This window comes from Mycteria americana, chromosome 3 (genome assembly GCF_035582795.1).
Source record: "Mycteria americana isolate JAX WOST 10 ecotype Jacksonville Zoo and Gardens chromosome 3, USCA_MyAme_1.0, whole genome shotgun sequence".
NCBI lineage: Eukaryota > Metazoa > Chordata > Aves > Ciconiiformes > Ciconiidae > Mycteria > Mycteria americana.
The window spans coordinates 102,836,860-102,855,540 of NC_134367.1; the positions used below are offsets into that span (position 1 = coordinate 102,836,860).

Below are 18,681 nucleotides of genomic sequence, written 5' to 3' on the forward strand. Positions count from 1 at the left end.
GCTCCTGAGCCCTCCTGGTTCAGCTCTGAACAAAGACGACTGCTCTTCCTGCTGTCTCCCACTGCCAATTGTAGAAGTCAATAGGGAACGATTATTGCAACATACACATAAACCTCCTTTTCCACGCTTCTGACAGAGGTAAGATTGATTGGCAATATTTTTCCTCTTACAGAGCATGGCTGCCAACTCCACAAAAAAAACTGGTAGTCAGAAATAGTTTATTTTAGTCACTGTTGTTACACAACGTGTTGGCTTTGACAGAGCCTACGAAGGAAGTTTCTACTGCGGGGCTGCAGCTGGCTGCTGCTCATATGTATCTGCTGGGGGGCTACTCGGTAAACCAGGTCAGCAGAATGATCTGGATTAAGACAACTTCCTCCACACCAGAAAGGTTTATCTGTAAAGTTGGTCAGCTTTACAGGTTTTATTGAACGGGCAGACAGCAGTATTAACAACACTCAGGAGGAACTCCTGGAGTAACTGTGTAACTGAAGTGCAGTTAACACGCTTACTTGCTTCGGCTGAATCCATGGATGCCCTCGCATCAAGATAGACTACCTAGAAGCTACCATCACCAGCTGCTAAGTTTTTCCGCAAAATATTCCATGCCTCTATCCTATTTGGAACTATCTTGCTTTCACTTAGTTCTGGTACTCTTCTCCAGGAGACAAACTGGAATCTGTTGCGCGTACTTCACAGGAGGGAAAGCAGCGGTAGCCTGCAGAGACCTGCACCACAACCCCACCCATAGCCCTCCTTAGTAAGATCAGAGGAGTTTCTGCTAGGTCATACAGAAACATGGGGATAGAAGGAATATAGAGAACTTTAAAGCAAAGAGTTGAGTTTGAATTTCATTTCTTATTTGACGTAAGGTGGTTTCTGGGGAATTGTGTATCTTTGTGCACACTAAAGCATTAAACTTCACCCTTATAGCAGCGTTCAGTAAGATTCAGCAGTAGGATGTTAGACGATCCAGAATTCACTGTGATTTCAGTGGGAGCTTTTGATTTTACCTTTTGGATTGTAGAGGTTTTCCCAGAAAACGTGTAGCTCTTAGCAAAGCACTGCAGATGATAGGCCAGTTGGGGAAGATGCTGCAGCTCACGTAGCGTCTACATGAGTACGCCATTTGCAGTCTTCCCCTTCGTACCCAGAGGATCGGTCTCTTGGGTGGGTTAGAATGCATTTAGATTATTACTGCTTCTGTATCTCAACAGAGATCTGAAGTAACGTTGCATTAATCTACAATGGTGCAAGAATTAAAAAAAAATTTTCTTCACGTGAATAAAGCTCAGAGCTTCCTCTTAATGACCGTTCCCAGAGCAGAAGTCACCGCCCTCGGGCAGAGTCCTGCCTTGTGCAGGTGCCCGAATGTATACGGGAAAAATACGACGCTAATAATGTACAGTAGCTTCAAGTCGCAGTGAACGCAGTGCAAAGGGAAAAGCAGCTGCTCTTCAACAGCTCTTCTGCCCGCCCCGCTACAGCCTGCGCCGCGCCGGCAGCCGCGGCCCTGGGCCGCCGTCCCCGCTGCTTCGGCGGGGGCTGCGAGCCGGGGCTGGCACCGCGCTCGGGCCTCGCAAGGAAACGGAGGCGCTGGGAGCCTGCGGCGGCGGGGCGCGTTGCAGACGTCCCGCTTGCCGAGAACACGCCGATCGGCGGCTTTCGGCGATGGCGAAGTCAACGTGACGCCTGACTGCAAGGGAAAGGCGCAAGGGCCGACACGGAGCCCTAGGTGACGGCGTGCGCCTTCGGGACGCTGTTGGTTCTGAAGGCCGTTCGGCACAAATAATCCCCGCCGGCATTGCGTCCTCCCCGGCGAGGCTCGCGGGCACCCCTGCCCGCCCCCCTCCCGTCACGGAGCGCCTCCGCCAAGCGCTGGCCGGCGGCGGGGCGAGGCCCGGCCCGTGCCCGGGGAACTCGCTCCCGCCCGCGGCCTCTCCTCCCAGCCGCCTTCCCCCGACGAGGCTTAGACCAACTGCCGGCATCACCGGGAACCGCCGCGGGGCCTGCGGAGCCCGGCCCCGCCCCGCCCCGCCGTACGGCAGCACGACAGCGGCGCGCTACGAGCGTGCCGTAAAGCGTAGTGGGGCGCCCCACGTGGGTGGGCGCCGGGGCCGGCATGGGGAAGCGGCGGGGCGGGCGGGAGCTGCTGCGCAGCCTGAGCAAGAAGCAGAAGAAGCACCTGAGGGAGTTCGGGGAGGAGCACCCTTTCTATGACAAGTGAGCGCCGGGGTAGCCGGGCTGGCTTCGAGCGGCCGCCCGCCCCGGGAGCCGCCGGGCGCGGCGTGCGGAAGGCCCCGGGCGGGAGTCCCCGTCCCCTCGGCCGGCCGGGGCTTCCCCGCGGGGTGGGCTCGCCCGTGCTGGGCCGCTCCTTTCCCGCGGGGACTGCGCCGGGGGCGCTGGGCGGCCGTGGGAGCCGCGGGACCGGCTGCCCGGGGGCTGCAGGCCCGAATAGCCCGGCTAAGCCCCAGGCCGGCCGGGGCAGCGGCTGCTCCCTCGCGTGCTTTCCCTGGGCTCCTGAGGAAAGGAGGGGGGGCTGCATCTGCGTGTTGCACTGCCGCCCGTGGGCTTGAAATCTCGAAAGAAGCAGGGAAAGGCAGAAAACCTGGGCTGGGATTTGTTTGCAGTAAGTGTCTAAAGTCTTCTGAGCAGCCCGGAGGCTGCCGTGAGGAGCGGGAAGGCGGAGGAGCGTGAGCTGGGCTCCTCCCGCGGCACTGGGCCGCTCCCTTGAGTGGCGCTGGGTCCCCCAGTGTGGCGCTGGGTCACCCCTTGGCTTCCCAGGGCTCCGGCTTTCCCGCTGCTCGTTCCGCGCCCCTGCCTGACCCCGCCAAGGCCGCGGCCCTGCGGCGCTGAAGATCCCGTGTGACAAGAACCGTGGCTTCCTCCGCAGCCTGCCCGCCTGTCAAAAAGGGGCCCGTGCTTTTGGACCCCCACAAGTAAACTTGCGAGGAATGAGCTGCTTAGTCCACATGCTGTGTGATTTGGTGCTGCTGTAAAGTCTTAAGAAGCCTGCGAGGAAGACACTCGTCAGGTCACCCATTCAATTTAGCACCACGTGCCTTTAGTAGCAGGCAAATATAAGGTCTGTTATTTGTGCCTACCCTGGAACCCGCCCGGTGTGCGGGGACGGCAGGCAGAGCCCTGGCCTGCTGGGGAACAGCGTCCTGTGTCTCGCCCTGCGCGGCGACGCTCCGTCCCACTCAAGGCTCCGCATCTCTTTGAAAGAGATGAGGTCAGTTTAAGCCTGGCTTGTACAGTGTCTTGTTTGCAGAATTGCAGTCCCAACACTGGTTAGTTAATGCTGGTTTTCCTGTGTCTTTTCTCCACTGCGTAGATGAGTATTTAGTGCTAGAGGCAGCCTCTGGTTAACTTTGTTGTACAAACCACCCTTGTAGTTAGATTCCTTAGATTCTGTTTAACATCTCGTCTTCTGATTAAAGCCAGATTCTGCTTTAAAACATTTCACTTCCTGATCAGTTACAATGCTTGAGCACTTAGGCTTCACGTACAGAGTGTAGCATCGCCTGAGAGGGAAACCTCTCAGGGTAAGCGCTGAATCTGTTTTCTTAGGGAGAATTATGTGATGCTTTCGTTTTAAGCTTTTAACTTCTCTAAGACTTGTGTAACTCATCAGTTCCTTTTCCCCCTCATCTCTTTCGTCCTGTGTATACATCATTGACAGAGTAAGATATTTCAGTGCTTTCTTTTCAGGGTTTCTGGAAGACCAGAAGCAACTCAAATCTGTGAACTGGTAATATATTTTTATTTCTTCCTTACTTTCATTTTTGTGTAGTTCAGTGAAGTGAAACACTTAGCATTTTGCGTTACCAAGTTATTCAGGCTGATTAAGTTGTTCCCCTTAGAAAGCCTGCATTTAGGAAAAAAAATGAATGTGATTTTTGTGTGGCTCTGAATTGTTCTCTGCAGTGACTAACTCAAAACTGTAATACCATGAGAGGGCAGAAGCAGCAGGAAATAACATAGCTGCTCTTGGGTTGTTTGCTTATTACTTAGTCACGTTGAAAAGTAAATAATGCTTTAATTTGTTTGAATAATGTTAATAAACTTAGTGTTGCATGAGTTAGGAGATGTTTCGCTCTCTGTTGAACCAAGAAATATGTTAATGCTCATTCCTCTTCTTCAGATTGCCAGTGCTTTACTTTTCCTTCAGTCAGAATTTGTTAACCTCCTTTATCATCAGATTAATAAAAGACTTCAAAGTTTCAGTGTGGAAAAATTAATTATTCTGGTTCATTTGTTTCCTTTAGCATTTGTATATTAATAAGATATTTACTGATTTTTCCTCTTTGGCCTGAAAGAAGCTAAAAAAGAAGTCAATGGTGCTGTGCTCATACTCTTGGTTTCACTATAATTTTGGCTATAACCTGGCAACACTGCTGTTGGTTTGTGCGAGCCTGGGACAGAACTGGCTCCGAGTCTGGCTTGTTTGAAGCTTAGAGCTTTACAGCTGAGCCACACCTGACCCGACTCCCTGGTGGACTCTTGTCAACTGACAGCTATTTCACTTGCCTTCTTGAAAGCCAGAGGCATTTTCAGGGTGCTCTGTCCCTTGTATGTGTGCCCTTCTACAATTTTTGCTCTGTGTGTGGCTTTCTTAGGAGAATCCAGTGCCAGTTCAGTAAACGCCTTGTCTGTGGCCATCAAATGTCCTCACTCGGCTGAGACTGAAAGAACCAAAGTTTGTGATGCTCTAAGTCAAACCAGTGCAGAACGAGGCACTTCAGCCTAAGTCTACCAAGATGCTTTCAAAATCTAAATGGAGGTGTCCAGCATAACTATTTGCATAAAATGGTGATTTTTGGAAAATTCCATTGCATCTGCTTAAGGGTAGGGTGGGAGAGGGAAAACATAACATGAGAACTAGAGGTGAGGGTATTTGCCTGCTGCCTAATAGAGTGTTACCATTGTTGCTGTTACACTTGTGTTTTCCCTTCCAGTCTGAGAATTCTGATAAATCAAGTGCAGAAAGCGATTCGGAGACTGAAGTGGAACAGGTCTCTGTATATCATAAGCTCCTGGCTACCCTGAAGACCTCTCCTGAGTCTGAGAGTGAGGAAGAGGAAGATGAAAGTGAATCAGAAGAAGCAGGGGAAAGTGAGACAGAAATGGACAGCGAAGGGTCCCAGGAGACTGGAGAAGCAGACGGAGGTGAAGAAGATAAGAATGACGTACCAGACCAGGAAGGTAGTTTGTCTTTTCCCATGCTTTGGTAAATGTTGTTTCAATTAGAAAGTTTGAATAAGGTATGCTTTTAGCCAGGATCCTGGTGTAGACTGGCTTGTTGGCTGGGTGCTCTTCTGGCTTGGAGACTCTGTTGCTCCATTGCCTCTGTGTGGGTGGGAGCAGCAGCTGCTGAAGGATTTAGCAGGGGAGAGGGTAGCTGTGCTCGTTTTCCGGCAGACAGCCTGCTGCTGCTTCCTCAGATGTTGTTTGTGCGGCAGCACAGAGGAAATCCACATGGAGCAGCATACCAGGGGTTCTCACCCACTCATGAGAGACGCAAGCTGTTCTCTCGCACAGCATCTGGCTTGGCTGCTGCCACCGAGAGGAGGGAAAGGTTTGCCTCATAGCAGAGGAAAGAATATGTAAATTGGAAGGAAACCTCCTCTCCTTTAGGACGAGGCATCCTCATTCATGAAGTCTGCAAAGAAATTCTGGGAGAGAGGAGTCAACTTTTTATTATTTTCAGTTCTTTGGGGTCTTTGGAAGCTAAAACTTATATTCCCTGGGTAGGTATTTAATTTTCTCGGGGGAAACATACATTGTATATTACATAACATTTGGCATGCTAGCCAGAAGTCTTCTTTACTTAGAATACGAAGCCCGCTTTTATAATTTTGGATAGAGTATTGAAAGAAAAAGAATTGGTAGCTCGAAGGGAGCAACCTAGCGAGCAAGAGGTAGCTGTAGACAGGAACTTTTCCAGGAGAATATAACCCATTTCTCTCTCTAACAAGTTACAGCTACAGACACAGCAGAGCAGATGCTTGGTCAGGAGCAGGCCGATGGCGCAGATGCCTCTTGTGACCCAAGCCATGGAGTAATTGAGGAGTTTACTGATGTGAAACATGAATCTGAATTTAGCTTGGAAACCAATTTCATGGAAGAGGAGAGTGGAGATTGTAATGCAGATAAGAGAGACAGCAATTCTTCACAAGCCTTTTCAGAAGGTAAAACACAGTATGTTTGTGTTTAGTGATCTGCCTCTAGAGGAGTATCCGTAGACATGTATAAATTATCAAATGACCTAATGATACGCTATATAGCTTCTGAGTTCTTCTGCTACATTATTCATTGTATTGCCTACGTGTGAGCCGGTTACGTAAGGGATGCTTAACACTAATGCAGACGAGTAGCTGAACCATTTGTTTTCTGTAGCCCCTGTGGACTGGGATTTGTGCATAGTTTCTGCTATGACTGATAAAGCTTGAAATAGCAGGAACTAGAATAGAAATGTGGATGGAGGGGGTTATCTTGTTCTGTTGCTTTAATAGTAGTTTAAAAAGCTAGTGTAATATGAAGGGCCCTGCAAGCCAGCACTTGACTGTGGAAGGTATTCTTGGCACAGACAGTACAGGAGATAATCACAAAGCTGACCTGTCAGGGCATCCTTCACAACTCAGTGGAGTTAGAGGTGAGATTCTGGGAAGCTTGGGGCAGCCACAGTAATTTGGACAAATGCTCAGGGCTCTCTGAATTTTGGAGGTTATGCAGAGGAGTCTGTCTGCACCAGGATCAGGAAGGCATGAGGCATCAGTGGAGCATCTGTGTGGTATCTTTTAAGGGTGTAGCCCGGAATCTCAACACCACAGTGCGCTGATGGGTACAGTCTGAGCTTCAGTGTTGGAGTCGTCCCACCATGTGTAATACAAATAACTGTGTGCACGGATGTGTGATCGTTCAGTGATATGCCACACATTGGCACTTGCAGAGCTTCTATTCGTATTTCATGCTCTGTGGTTTTAATATCAGATGGCATACTTTGAGAGAGAGAAATATGTTTGTAGCATCCCTAGTGATGCTGGCTTGTCATCTTGGAGCAGCAGCTGACATTAGATCTGGGAGGCAGCCTAGTTGATACATGAAATGTGTGGAAGCATCAAAGGGCCATGTGATAGAAAAAACAGCTCGTTCTTGTTACCATGAGAATATTACTTAGGCTGTTGGCATTGCATTTTAATGAGAAATGTAGCTCTCCAACTGCATGTTAAGTATCCTAACAGCTTTGTTCAACCTATAAGTGATGCACTACTTTTCAGTGGGTTCCTGTAGCTTGGAAGTGGCTTTCTAATCTATTACAGAAAATGAGTCACCTAAGATAGCAGAAAGGGAATGGATTTTGACTCTGGTCCTGGGGTCACTAGAATTCCTCAGAATGCTTCACATTATTCCCTCTACTTTATCTGATAAATGCTGGAATCAGTAACTCAACTGAAGAGAGAACCTGTATTACAGTTAAATGATATGCTGTTCATTTGCGTTGCTGGGAAGATATTCTCAACAGTGTCATAATTAGGAAATGTCTTGACTTTTGCCTGGATAACTTGTATGTGGGCTAGATATCCTTTGGCAAGCACTAGTGTTCTCTAATTAGTTTTCTTTATGCAGTGAGTGCTGCTGTGCTGCAAACAGTGTACAGAGCTTGGTTTTCAAAATAAGCTTTGCATGTGACTTGTGCATGCCAGTGTCTTTGAATATGATATGTTTTTACAGTTCCTTGCCTCTCCTTTCCTTTCCGAAAAGAAATGCTGATAAAAGTCTGATAAATCAGACTTTTGCTCGCTTCAGGCAATTTTTGCCTCCCTTCCCCAAAACCCGCCTAATCTTTCTCTGCTTTATCGCAAACTGTATTCATATCACTGGCCAAAGATGCAAAACCCTGGGCAGAACTCTTTGTAAATTAAGAAGGGCAGTAAGTTCACTTGGGTCTTTACCACTGACAGCCTGTTTCACGTGCCAGGGATGGATATGTCAGAGCTTAAGGCAGAAAATTGCCACAATGTTTTCTACTACATATTGCTTTCCTGTCCAACATTTGTTTTGTGATTGAAAGCTCTAGTACTTCCATAAGTGCTTCTTTTTCTTTTTTTAAAGCAATCTGTCAAATCTGTTCTCTCTGTTCTTGTAGAGAGAATTTGACATCTTTTCTCTCATCTCCAAGTGCTTTGAAATAACTAGTTTTAACTGTGGTGTTGGCCAGCATGGAAACTGTCAGTGTCATTTGCAAATCCATTCTGAAACTTGATTCCAGTATTAGCTACAATAGTTCTCAGGATATTTTTTTTGTTGTTATAAATAGACCCATTTAAACAGCATATGGACAAAGAACTTGAAGAAAAAGAAGTAGAAAAAATGTCTACGCTTCCTAAAACTTCAAGTCAAAGCAAGGTAACAGTGTTCTGTAGCCATCCAGAGTTCCTAAAGATGTCTGGATTAAAATAACACTTTTTTTTTTTTTTATACAAGTGAATTAGATTCATAATTGTTATTATTAGCTGATGGCACTGGAATTGTCAAGATTTTGTCACTGTGTTGTTGTTGAAGTTTTTTCGTCTTCACTTAGTGCTGAGCGAGAGTTGAAATCTAAAGTCCACTGTTAAGTAGGTGTATGGCGACACATTTGAAAAACATAGCTTTAGAGTTTGATCTGTAGTCCCAAAACCACAGGCTTAGTACTCTTGACACCGGGTAGAAACAGGACTGGTTTCTGAGCGGTAACAGCACAATGCCAGGGGTGTGCTCTGCAACTGAACTTGTGAGGTGACCATGCACAGTCTTAAAAGTACTTGTGATGCACTTTCATGTTCTTGCTTGAAGATGGCTGTATCTCTGTACACACTTACAAGCTGGTAAAGGGGAATTTAATACTTATATTGTTAATACTGGAAATAATAGATGAATTACAGTACCAGAAAACCATCTCATTGCTTGAGAGAGAATATTGGTTTTCAAAATATTCATTTTTAGACAAACCTTTGCATCCCAACTTTTTCACATCTGATTTTGTTTTGGAGGGTTGCCTTGCATTCTGGTCAGCCATATGCTGGGTGACATTCATTGGAAGATATCCAATGGTTAGTCAGTCAGAGAGAAAGCTGTGATTTTTAAATTTTATTTTATTTTTTTCTTTTTTGGAATATGGTGGCCAAAAATACCAGTGCCACCTGAAGCAATGCATGCTATATCTTTGCTTAACTTGGTGTAGCTACTTTATGGAGAATAGATAGGGACAACGTGCATAGCAGAAGGCTTAAAGTTTAGCGTTTTCCCCAACTACACTGATAGCTTTTGCCCTCAAAATCAGACAGACTCCCAACAAGATTGCATTTAGCAGCTGGTTCATAAATTCTGGGTTTAGTCCCTAATGGGGTTTTGTTTTCATCTTTAAACAAAGTATGTACCTCAATGAGGCTGATCTATAAGCGTAGTCAGATTCCAGGATTGTGATCTTGTCCCTGGTTTGTGCCACTGATTTGCTGGATGGGTTAGGCAGAAATGACATCCTTCCTCTTCCTCAGTTTTCTCATCTGTAAAATGAGGACAGTTATAGACACATCACTGCAAAATACACTTGGATTTACTGAGCTCAAGTTTATTGTTATTTACCCTGGTAGACTCTAAGGAAGAGAGATTGCATATTGAAAAAAAGGTTTCAACTTGTATTATGAAAAGGTATTTCTCAAATTTCATGAACTTGATTAAACTGCCAGCTGTGGTGATGTGCTTTTAAGTGTACTAAGTTTGGTATGTATGACTCCTCTTTGTTTTGTTTTGGCTTTTTTTTTTTTTCCCAGTGGCCAAGGCTGGGCCAACTAACTTTTTCTTCCACTTTGGAGAAACATAAAGCTTTGAAAGCAGACAAAGAAGTTGATGTGAAACAGCTTTATCTTCACAAGCCTTTAGAATCCACTTGGCCAAAAGTGAACAAACAATTTCTGTCCTCAGCGAACAAACAAAGCGATCCCTCTTTTACCCCATTACAAAGAGAGCTTTTCTGTATCATGAATACATACCGGGACTTGTTCTATCCAGAAAGAAATGCTTTAACAAATGGAGAAGAAGTCCGGCATGCTTACTGCTTGCATGCCTTGAACCATGTTCTGAAAGCAAATGCCCAGGTGCTCAGCAACAATGCCAAACGAAGAGACCAAAAGCCAGGGACTGACAATGATGACTACAGGGATCAGGGGCTCACTCGACCTAAGGTAAGATAGCTTCATCAATGCGATTCCCCCATCCCCACCCAGGCTGTATAAACATCCTGGTAGATTACCCAGAAGTATTTCTGTTGCTGCTCTCTCAGGTGACATGTTCCTGGGCGTGTGCCTTTCCACATCCATTTATTGTGCCTGGAGGTTGTGTGTCGTGGCCAGGGCAAATACCCTGCAAGAAGCAGCAAGCACAGGGTTGTCAGTCAGCCTGTTTCTGTGCTGGGCCATGAGTTTGACTTCTCTTTTTCTTTGTCCCCCTGTCACTACAGACTGACATGTCACCTTTTCCTGCTTCCATTTCTAAATCTACCAGTACAGAAAGGTGCCTCCACGTTGATCTTCAGTGTTAGTGCAGGGAGTGTAGGCTGTCACCCAATGTGGGATGTCCCAGAAATTTTTTTTTGTCTTTAGGCACTTGTAAAGACTTGCCTGCATGGAATGATCTTTCTGTACCTGCGAGACCTCAGGGAATCCCAGTCCCATCGTCAAGGCCACCTGTCATAGTTGGTGGAGTGGGCCTCAAACCAGGGCTCCCTGGATTCACAGCATCCTCTAGTCGATAACCAGGTGGATTCAACTAGGGCTAGCCTGTCACTGGTGGTGCCAACTACCTGTTGAACAGTTTCAAAGTTGGGTTTCAGTGTTTGCAGCACATCCGGCAAATGCCTTTGGTTTCTGTGTTGACTCCCCGGTTAGATATCTGTATTTCAGAGTGCTGTGCAGAGGCTATTGCCACCCATCCAGGAGCCAGCCGTTGACCCTGTCTGTGTATTGTGGGAGCTCTTGCTTGCTTGGGGGGTAGGGAGAACAGGAGAATGTGCTTAGTTTTCAATTCCCCTGTAATGGTACCCTGGGTGTGAGATGGGGAACCAAACTGAGCTGCTGGCCAGTACCTGTTCATGAACACACTGTGTCCCAGCACATCCTCCCTCCTTGCTGCATGTCAGAATTGTTTTGTTTTGATTGTTGGGATGCCCCATGGGGGCAGATCTAAGTCAAAAAACTACTTAACATACAGTTAACTGTGAGTGTTCATGTTTTATGGGTTATTCTGTTGTAACTGTTGATCTACACAGGTACTGATGATAGTGCCCTTCAGGGAATGTGCTTTGCGAATTGTGCATATTTTCATCAGTCTTCTTGAAGTGAATGAAAAAAAAAAAATAGATGTAAGTAATAAAAAGCGCTTCAAAGGGGAGTTTGGCTCTGACCCAGAAGAGAAGCCCCCCAACCTGAAAAGACCTGAAGATTATGAAGCCGTCTTTGCTGGCAACATTGATGACCACTTCAGAATTGGTAATGACCTACTGAACAGATGATTTTTAGCTTGTAAAGAACTGAGAAGTAATAAGTTCTTCCTAAATGTCTAGGAGCTTATGTCAGGGCTGGAAGTTCTGGTGAGACTTTAGGCTCTGTGGTATTCATGCTGGTTTTGCACTGGCAACTTGGATTTTTCTGAAAATCTTTCTTGCCTTGCCAGAACTTAAAACAGAAGAGAAAATAAAAAAGCAATGATTTTTCACATCAAGTTCAGAATCACTTAAAATGCAATGATTGCTTTATTGTAGCAGGACTGCCCACACCTCATTTTAAAGAGGATAGCCTTGATTATGCTGCAAAGTCTTTCACGTTATTAAAAAAAAACCTTTTGGGTTTAATCAGCCTATTCACAATGTCTCTTGTAATCAGTAATGGCTGGAATAAAATTAAAGCTCAGTACTGAGCAAAGCAGCTTTCTCCTGTGCTGCCCATGGTTTTCCTGAAAGCAAAGGGGAAGCCAGCAAGTAGGACTGTTGGACAAGCAGCAAATTTGAGACTATTTCATAATATTGTAATCTCATGCTGTTTTAGTAACTCAGTATGCAGAGAATTAGCTAGTGGCTTGGTTCCTGGAGCTGCCATGATGAGTAGGCAGTTTTTCTAACTTAACTTGACAGATCAGAGGCTTTTGAAATTATTGCCCCTTGAAAGATAAATTGTCATCCCAAGAGATTTAATGATACAGTGGAAGATGCAAGCAGGTCCCACTCACTCTTTCTTCTTTCCCCAGTGAATATCTCTCTGGCTGAGAGCATCTTACTTTCAGTAGCATAATCATTTTCCTTTCAGTCCTCTCCCATACCACAGTGTGCTTGATCCTCTCACTAGGTGTGAGGAAATGCTTGAAGAAACTTTCAGTGCTGTTACTTGCAGAAGCAAATCATAGAAGCAGAATAATTATTCTTTCTTACTGTGCCTCATACCCTGTTACTTCTGCACAAAGATCTAGTTTAAAGCACATTGGTTATGCCTTACTAAAACCACCCTTTCACATTTTTAAACAGGAAAAAAGACTTGATGTTGTTAAACTGTGTATGTGCTGTGACAAGTAATATCTTCTTCCTGGAAATTCAACCAGTAGTGCCTTTCCTTTTTTTATTATTGGGTTAAAATAGATAGCGGGAGGGGTCCCTATTGCTGTCTGTGTGAAATTGTTGCAAGTGCCTTCAGCTGTGCCCGTGACAGCTGGATTCACACGGAGAGGGAGAAAAGTTGAAGACACCTTTGTTGGGCAGACTGTAGTGGGTGGTTTGAATATGGTCCGGACTACCTGGATTTTTAAGATCAGAAAACTGTGGGTCCTAGCAATGTTGCCATGTAGTTATGACACAGGTAACAAAGTCCTTTGATTCCTTCCTTTTTCTTTCTTTAACATGAGAGGTGATGCATGAGCTAGTTGGGCGTGTACAGCGCAGTGAGAAGCAGTGCCAGGGAAGGTGCAAGACTGGTGATGCTTTCAGTCGTCGTCACACAAAGAACCTTTTCCTTTGTGTTTTAGTAGCAACTCTTGTGGCCTTGTGAATAAAGGCAGTTCATAGTCAAGAGGTCCACACTGAATCTTTCATGACAGATTAAGGTAACATTTACTATAGTACCTAATGGCAGAGACCAAAGTCTAGGATTTAGGGAGAAGGGAATAGTTAATAATTTCTGCCTTTTTTTTTTTCCCCCTTAAGTTCTTCGGCCCCCTCACTCCCCTTTTTAGCAGAAAATCACAAAAAAAAGTTTCATTTAAAAAATGTTGTCCAGGCTATGAAAAATCTGGAAAAAAGTACTACTGAAAGAGTTTGCCGAACTTCATGAAAATCTGCCAAATGCTTGTCAGATGGGGGTGGGGTGGGTAAGCACTTTTCAGGGAAAGAAGAGTTTCAGACAGATTGGTTTTGTCCAGCTATAATCATTAGTATGTGTTAAGGGAGAGGAAATGTAGGGCGGTACTGTTACAGAACCTGCTGGAAGAAAATGGTTGATGATCGACCTTAACTAAGAAATTGCTGTTGGTTGTTGTTGGACAGGGGTTGCGATTCTTCAAAAGAGTATGAGACTATATGCACCATTTTACTCGTCGGATATCATCATTGCCTCTCCCCTGGGTATGAGGACTATTATTGGCGCAGAGGGGGAGAAGAAGAGAGATTTTGATTTTCTGTCATCAATAGAAATTCTCATAATTGATCAAGCAGATATTTACCTGATGCAGAATTGGGAACATGTTCTGGTGCGTTTTCCGTATGTATTCATTTTTGTGTTATACTGTGTCTTGTTAGTCTGATATAACTTCGTTTTGGCAGTGAACAGTATTGCTATTTTTTTTACTGGCTTGATTCCAAACATGTATGCTTGTTCCTTTTTCTCCCTCCACCCTGATATTTTCCTTATACTAAGAATATTCTTTCTACAGATTTTGGTAGTATTCAGCACCTGTTCTCTATAAATCTCAGTATTTGGTGCTTTAGTGGCATATTTGCTCAGAGAGTTTTTTGGACAGTTTTAATCATCTTGCAGGCTGAGATAATGATGATGCCTTTAATCACATCTGGGAGAAAATATGCCAGCTGTCTGACTGCCCAGTGTCTCAGTCAGATTGCAGCCGTGTGAGGAATCTGTACAACCTAATTCAGGTTCCTCCAGACGGCAATAGGAGCTGGTGCTTGTCTCCACTGACTGTAGACATACTAAGCATTAGTCATGTCCAAAGTTCAACAGTATGAAGATTTTCCTGTACGTGTAATGAAAATACTGCTCTGGGATTGTGGCTAGTACGCAGTAGTACCCATGCTTTTTGGCTTTTGGTTAATAAAAGTTTTCAAGGTTGAAAGGTTGGTGGTTTTTCCGCATAGAAACACCTTTGAGGTACCTGGGCCGTGCATTTCGACAGCATGATGTTACTGTACGTTTTGAATGAGCCCAGAATGTGTCTTGTTTCCCAGAGAGTCACAGGAAAGGCACTTCAGCCTACACAGTATTCAAGGAATGAGTCCTGGAGTCTGTTTCCTGTTTTTTCCCTTGGGTGCGACTGCCTGCCATGTGGCGGCAGCGATGCCAGTCCTAGGCGTCACTCAGTGAGGCCAAAATGAAGTGAACTTCTTCACTTGCACCCAAACACTCCCTGAATGCAATGGGAAACTGCACTTGGGCTTTTAGCTCAGAAACCCTGGGCCTATTGACTTTAATACAAACAAACAAATCCATTATACTTGCCCCGTGGGAGAAGGTTGGAAGCAAATGTTACTGTTACTGATGACTAAAGAGATGGTAGCTTTCAGTTCTGTGGCAGGAAATCAAGTAAATTACTCTTGCTGTGGTCAATAAATTCCAGACAGTCGTGTCTTGGGAGATCACTGCTGTTCTATATTCTGTGCTGTCTCGCTCGTCCCTGCCCACTTCCTCGCTGCAGTTAAGGCTCTTGCAGTCTGGGTGCAGGGATGTCGGTCAGTAGCGATGTGTTTCCATTTCTCTGTGTAGCACCTGATGAAGCACATTAACCTGCTGCCTCTGGATTCCCACGGGGTAGACTTTTCCCGAGTGCGAATGCTGAATCTCAATAACTGGTCCAAGTACTACCGCCAGACGCTGCTGTTCAGCGCTCTTCAGGATCCCCAGATTAACTCTGTCTTCAACAAACACTGCTTCAATTATATGGGGCAGGTGAGTTCACAGATGAGCTGAAAGCCGTCTTTTAATGCTGGCGCAAGGGAGGGGGAGAGGAACAGAAAACCCAACACGTGGAAAAATTCCATAACTCAGTTGTAGAACGACTGTCTGTGCGCCAGTCATTTCCATTACCCAAGTATTTCAGTCTGAATCTCCATGACGCTGCATGACAATTTCTAATGCTGTGCCAAAGGCATGAAGAACTGCTCTTCTTGCAGCGATACTTATTTGATCCTTTTCTTTTATGGATAGCTGTTTCATGTCAGAAATCGGATTTTGTTTTTTCTTAATTTGACACACACAAGTTATCTTGTTTTATTTATTTTGTTGTTAAATGGAAGGTTTGCCTGCTTCCCCTTTTTTTTTTTTTTTTCCCCTCCTACTGTATAAGAAGCACAAACTGCTATTACTCTGAAAGAAACAGGAAAAGTAAAAACCTTAGTTAACTATCTCAAATATATGGAAGTCAGAGCATGAGCAGTGGCCGTGTATATTTAACAGATCTGGTGTGTGTGTATATGTGAATGTAGTTTTGTATTGGAGCTTTCTTTAAAAACAGCCTTGTGCGCTGCTTGCAGACGTGAGTTACGAGCAGAAAGGTGGCTGGAGTGTGGCTGCCTTTGACACGCTGCTTCCCTAAACGTCCTACTTCCTTCTCGCAGGTGGCCGTCCGCAACGTACCGCTCAGTGGCTCCATTAGCCACGTTGTGGTCCAGCTTCCTCATGTTTTTCGGAGGCTAGAAGCTGAAAACTTAACTTCTGTAATAGATACAAGGTACTCTGTTCCAGACTATTTTGCTATGCCCTAATGACTGCAAGTTCAGATGTAGTTGAGCATACTCCTTTCCTGCAGAGCACAACGTGATTTCACCACAGAAGTACGCCTTCGTTGGTCTTCAGATGCAGGCTAGGCTCTGCGCAGGTGGAGGGGAATACTGACCTTCTCCTTGCCAAAGGCACTGGAGAGTAAAGTCTGGGAAAGGAACACCCGTCTCTACCATAACTGTGTAGGACTGATAAAGCTTTTGCCTTTTCTTCTACACGTGTAGAAATCCTGTGAAGTTAAAGAAGGAAAAACATAGTCAAAATCTTCTGTAGTCTCTTGTGTCTGATGATATTCCTGTTTGAGGTCATATCAGTATTGGAAAGCTAAATGTTAACTCTGGTTAAAACATACTTGTTTTCTTAACTCAGGTTTCAGTTTTTCATCGACAAAGTTTTGCCTGAGTACCGCGATGCCATCATGTCACACACGCTCATTTATGTTCCATCATATTTTGACTACGTGCGTCTTCGAAATTACTTCAAGAAAGAGGATCTGAATTTTACTCACATTTGCGAATATACTAAAAAGGCTGGCGTCTGCAGAGCAAGACGGTTCTTTCTCAAGGGAGAGAAGCAGTTTTTATTGTTCACTGAGCGCTTCCACTTTTACAAAAGGTGAATTGTGGACCGAGTTTTCCTTTGAGTTGCATATGTGCTGTTTTGGAAGTAGAGTCTGACCTTAGTCATAGATGGGCTATATTGCTTTTTGAATCTGTTAGATCTCTCTGAGGACTTCTTTGACTGAAGTAAGAACTTCTCAGTTTGCTTTAAAAATTTTTGCATGTTGTCAGCATCCCTTGCGGAGACTCTGATACTTTGTTATGTGCAGGGCTTTATTCAGGAAGGTGAGTGCTGCCAAGTTCCACTGATGTCAGGACAGGATGATATAGCCTGCAAAATGGGATTCATTTTGCCTTTTATTTGTGTTCATCTGTGCCACAATAATTACATAAAATTCTGGAAAAGGATCTGTAATTGGTTCAATAACGCAATACAGCAGGCTGAGGCCACCTGGAAAATTTGCTACATCCTGACTGGAGCTGTTTAGAAGTTCCTAATGGAACAGTTTTTTCTATTGGCAGAAGATGTTTTGGCAGCTATGAAAAGTTTCACGAGCCTCAGTCTGATCAAGCTTCACTGTCTTAAAATCCAAGCCAAAGAGGCTGAATACTGCAGAATTTGGTGGTGGTCTGTACATCAGAGGAAGTCACAGTGCCTGGCAGTGTTAGACCTACCCTCCCCCTGCCCTTAAGTCCGCATCTGTGTTAAGTTTAGCCTTCATGACACAGGGTTTGTAGAGTTGAGCTACAACAAATGTGCATTGAAATTGGTGGAAATTGGAAGAACTGAGACAGGATTGATATTTTAACATTCACACTTTGTAAAAATTGGTAACGAAGTTACTTTTTTTTTTCTTTTTTTCCTATTACAGGTATACTATAAAAGGTATTAGGAACCTCATTTTCTATGAGTTACCAACCTACTCCCACTTCTACAGTGAGATTTGTAATATGATGAAGGCCACAGACAATGGAGTGGATGCTACTTGGACCTGTACTGTGCTCTACTCCAAGTACGATGCTCAGAGATTAGCTGCAGTGGTTGGCATAGATCGCACAGCTCAAATGCTACAGTCCAAGAAAAATGTGCACCTCTTTGTTACAGGAGAAAATGAATAAGTGATATTGCAGACTGGACAACTGGAAGGACCTGGATTTTACTCCTAATGCACTTTTTGATATTGCTTTTTAAAAAAGTATTAAACTTTTTACTCCCTTTTACTAAATCTTCTGTTGAAATTGTTTATATAGTATTAAATTATGTATTTCAGTACTCTGTCGAACAAGAAACGAAGGATGTCATTCAAGAAAGCAGGGCTTGGGGGTTTCTTCTCTATAGAAACAAAATCAATCCAGAACGATTCTTCCTGTATATTGGACTACACACTGGTCAGTAAAGATTGATGCTATGATAAATAACTTCTGATTGGATTGCTTCACTTCATTTTCAGGTGTAGCAAACACCTTCTTTTATCAAAGGCAATTTCTTCCTTTAATCTAGGGGAAAGAATGTGCCCAAGTATTTAATGCAATCACTATTCTGTAAGCCTGTGTAAGGGAGGTGCAGGCAAAGCCTCTTCAACGCAAGTGTGTTGTTAAATGGGAGTTGAACTTGCTTCAACTTGACAGTTGTGAGAATCTGTGAATGTGCTGGGGTGGAAGCTATGGTTTTGCATTTTTTCCTGAGTGACCTAAATATCTCCTCCTCCCATTTACAACAGCCCCTCTGGCCCGTCAGTTTTACCAGGGGTAAGTTTTTTCCAAAGGAAAACAGATTTGAACTTGGCAGGCAGAGGAGCCTAGGCCTGCCTAGCCCCATGATCACCAAAGCAGTGTTGTGGAGCACAAACCCGGGTGGTGCAGTTGTCAGTACCTGAGGTCTCGTATCTCACATCATGGGTGGGGTTTTCTTTGTTTTTTTCTTTTCTCTTAATGGTTGCTTATGGACAGCATGGAAGCATCACGATGCTGCCTCTTCTTTTCTTCTCCTTCCAGGAAGCTAAGCCTAATTTAAAAGGAGCTAAAAGTAGAGAGATCAGGTTCTGTAAGCATGTGCTAGGACTGCGGGAAGACTGTTCTGTGAAGGG

General features: G+C 44.7%; 1 protein-coding gene across 2 annotated transcripts; it reads left to right on the plus strand.

Moving 5' to 3' along the window:
• The first annotated feature begins 1,859 nt into the window (after positions 1 to 1,859).
• Positions 1,860 to 18,019, plus strand: UTP25 (UTP25 small subunit processome component). 2 transcript variants are annotated; one of them, XM_075496350.1, is made up of 12 exons: positions 1,860 to 2,223; positions 3,715 to 3,754; positions 4,962 to 5,211; positions 5,982 to 6,194; positions 8,324 to 8,412; positions 9,819 to 10,229; positions 11,312 to 11,531; positions 13,571 to 13,773; positions 15,021 to 15,203; positions 15,872 to 15,984; positions 16,404 to 16,649; positions 17,467 to 18,019. In XM_075496350.1, exons 1-12 carry the CDS (start codon positions 2,123 to 2,125, stop codon positions 17,711 to 17,713), a joined length of 2,316 nt encoding a protein of 771 aa, XP_075352465.1. In that variant the 5' UTR covers positions 1,860 to 2,122; the 3' UTR covers positions 17,714 to 18,019. The 2 variants fall into 2 exon arrangements, with proteins under 2 accessions (XP_075352465.1, XP_075352466.1); XM_075496351.1 differs by having other exon boundaries at positions 5,988 to 6,194.
• The last annotated feature ends 662 nt before the right edge of the window (positions 18,020 to 18,681 follow it).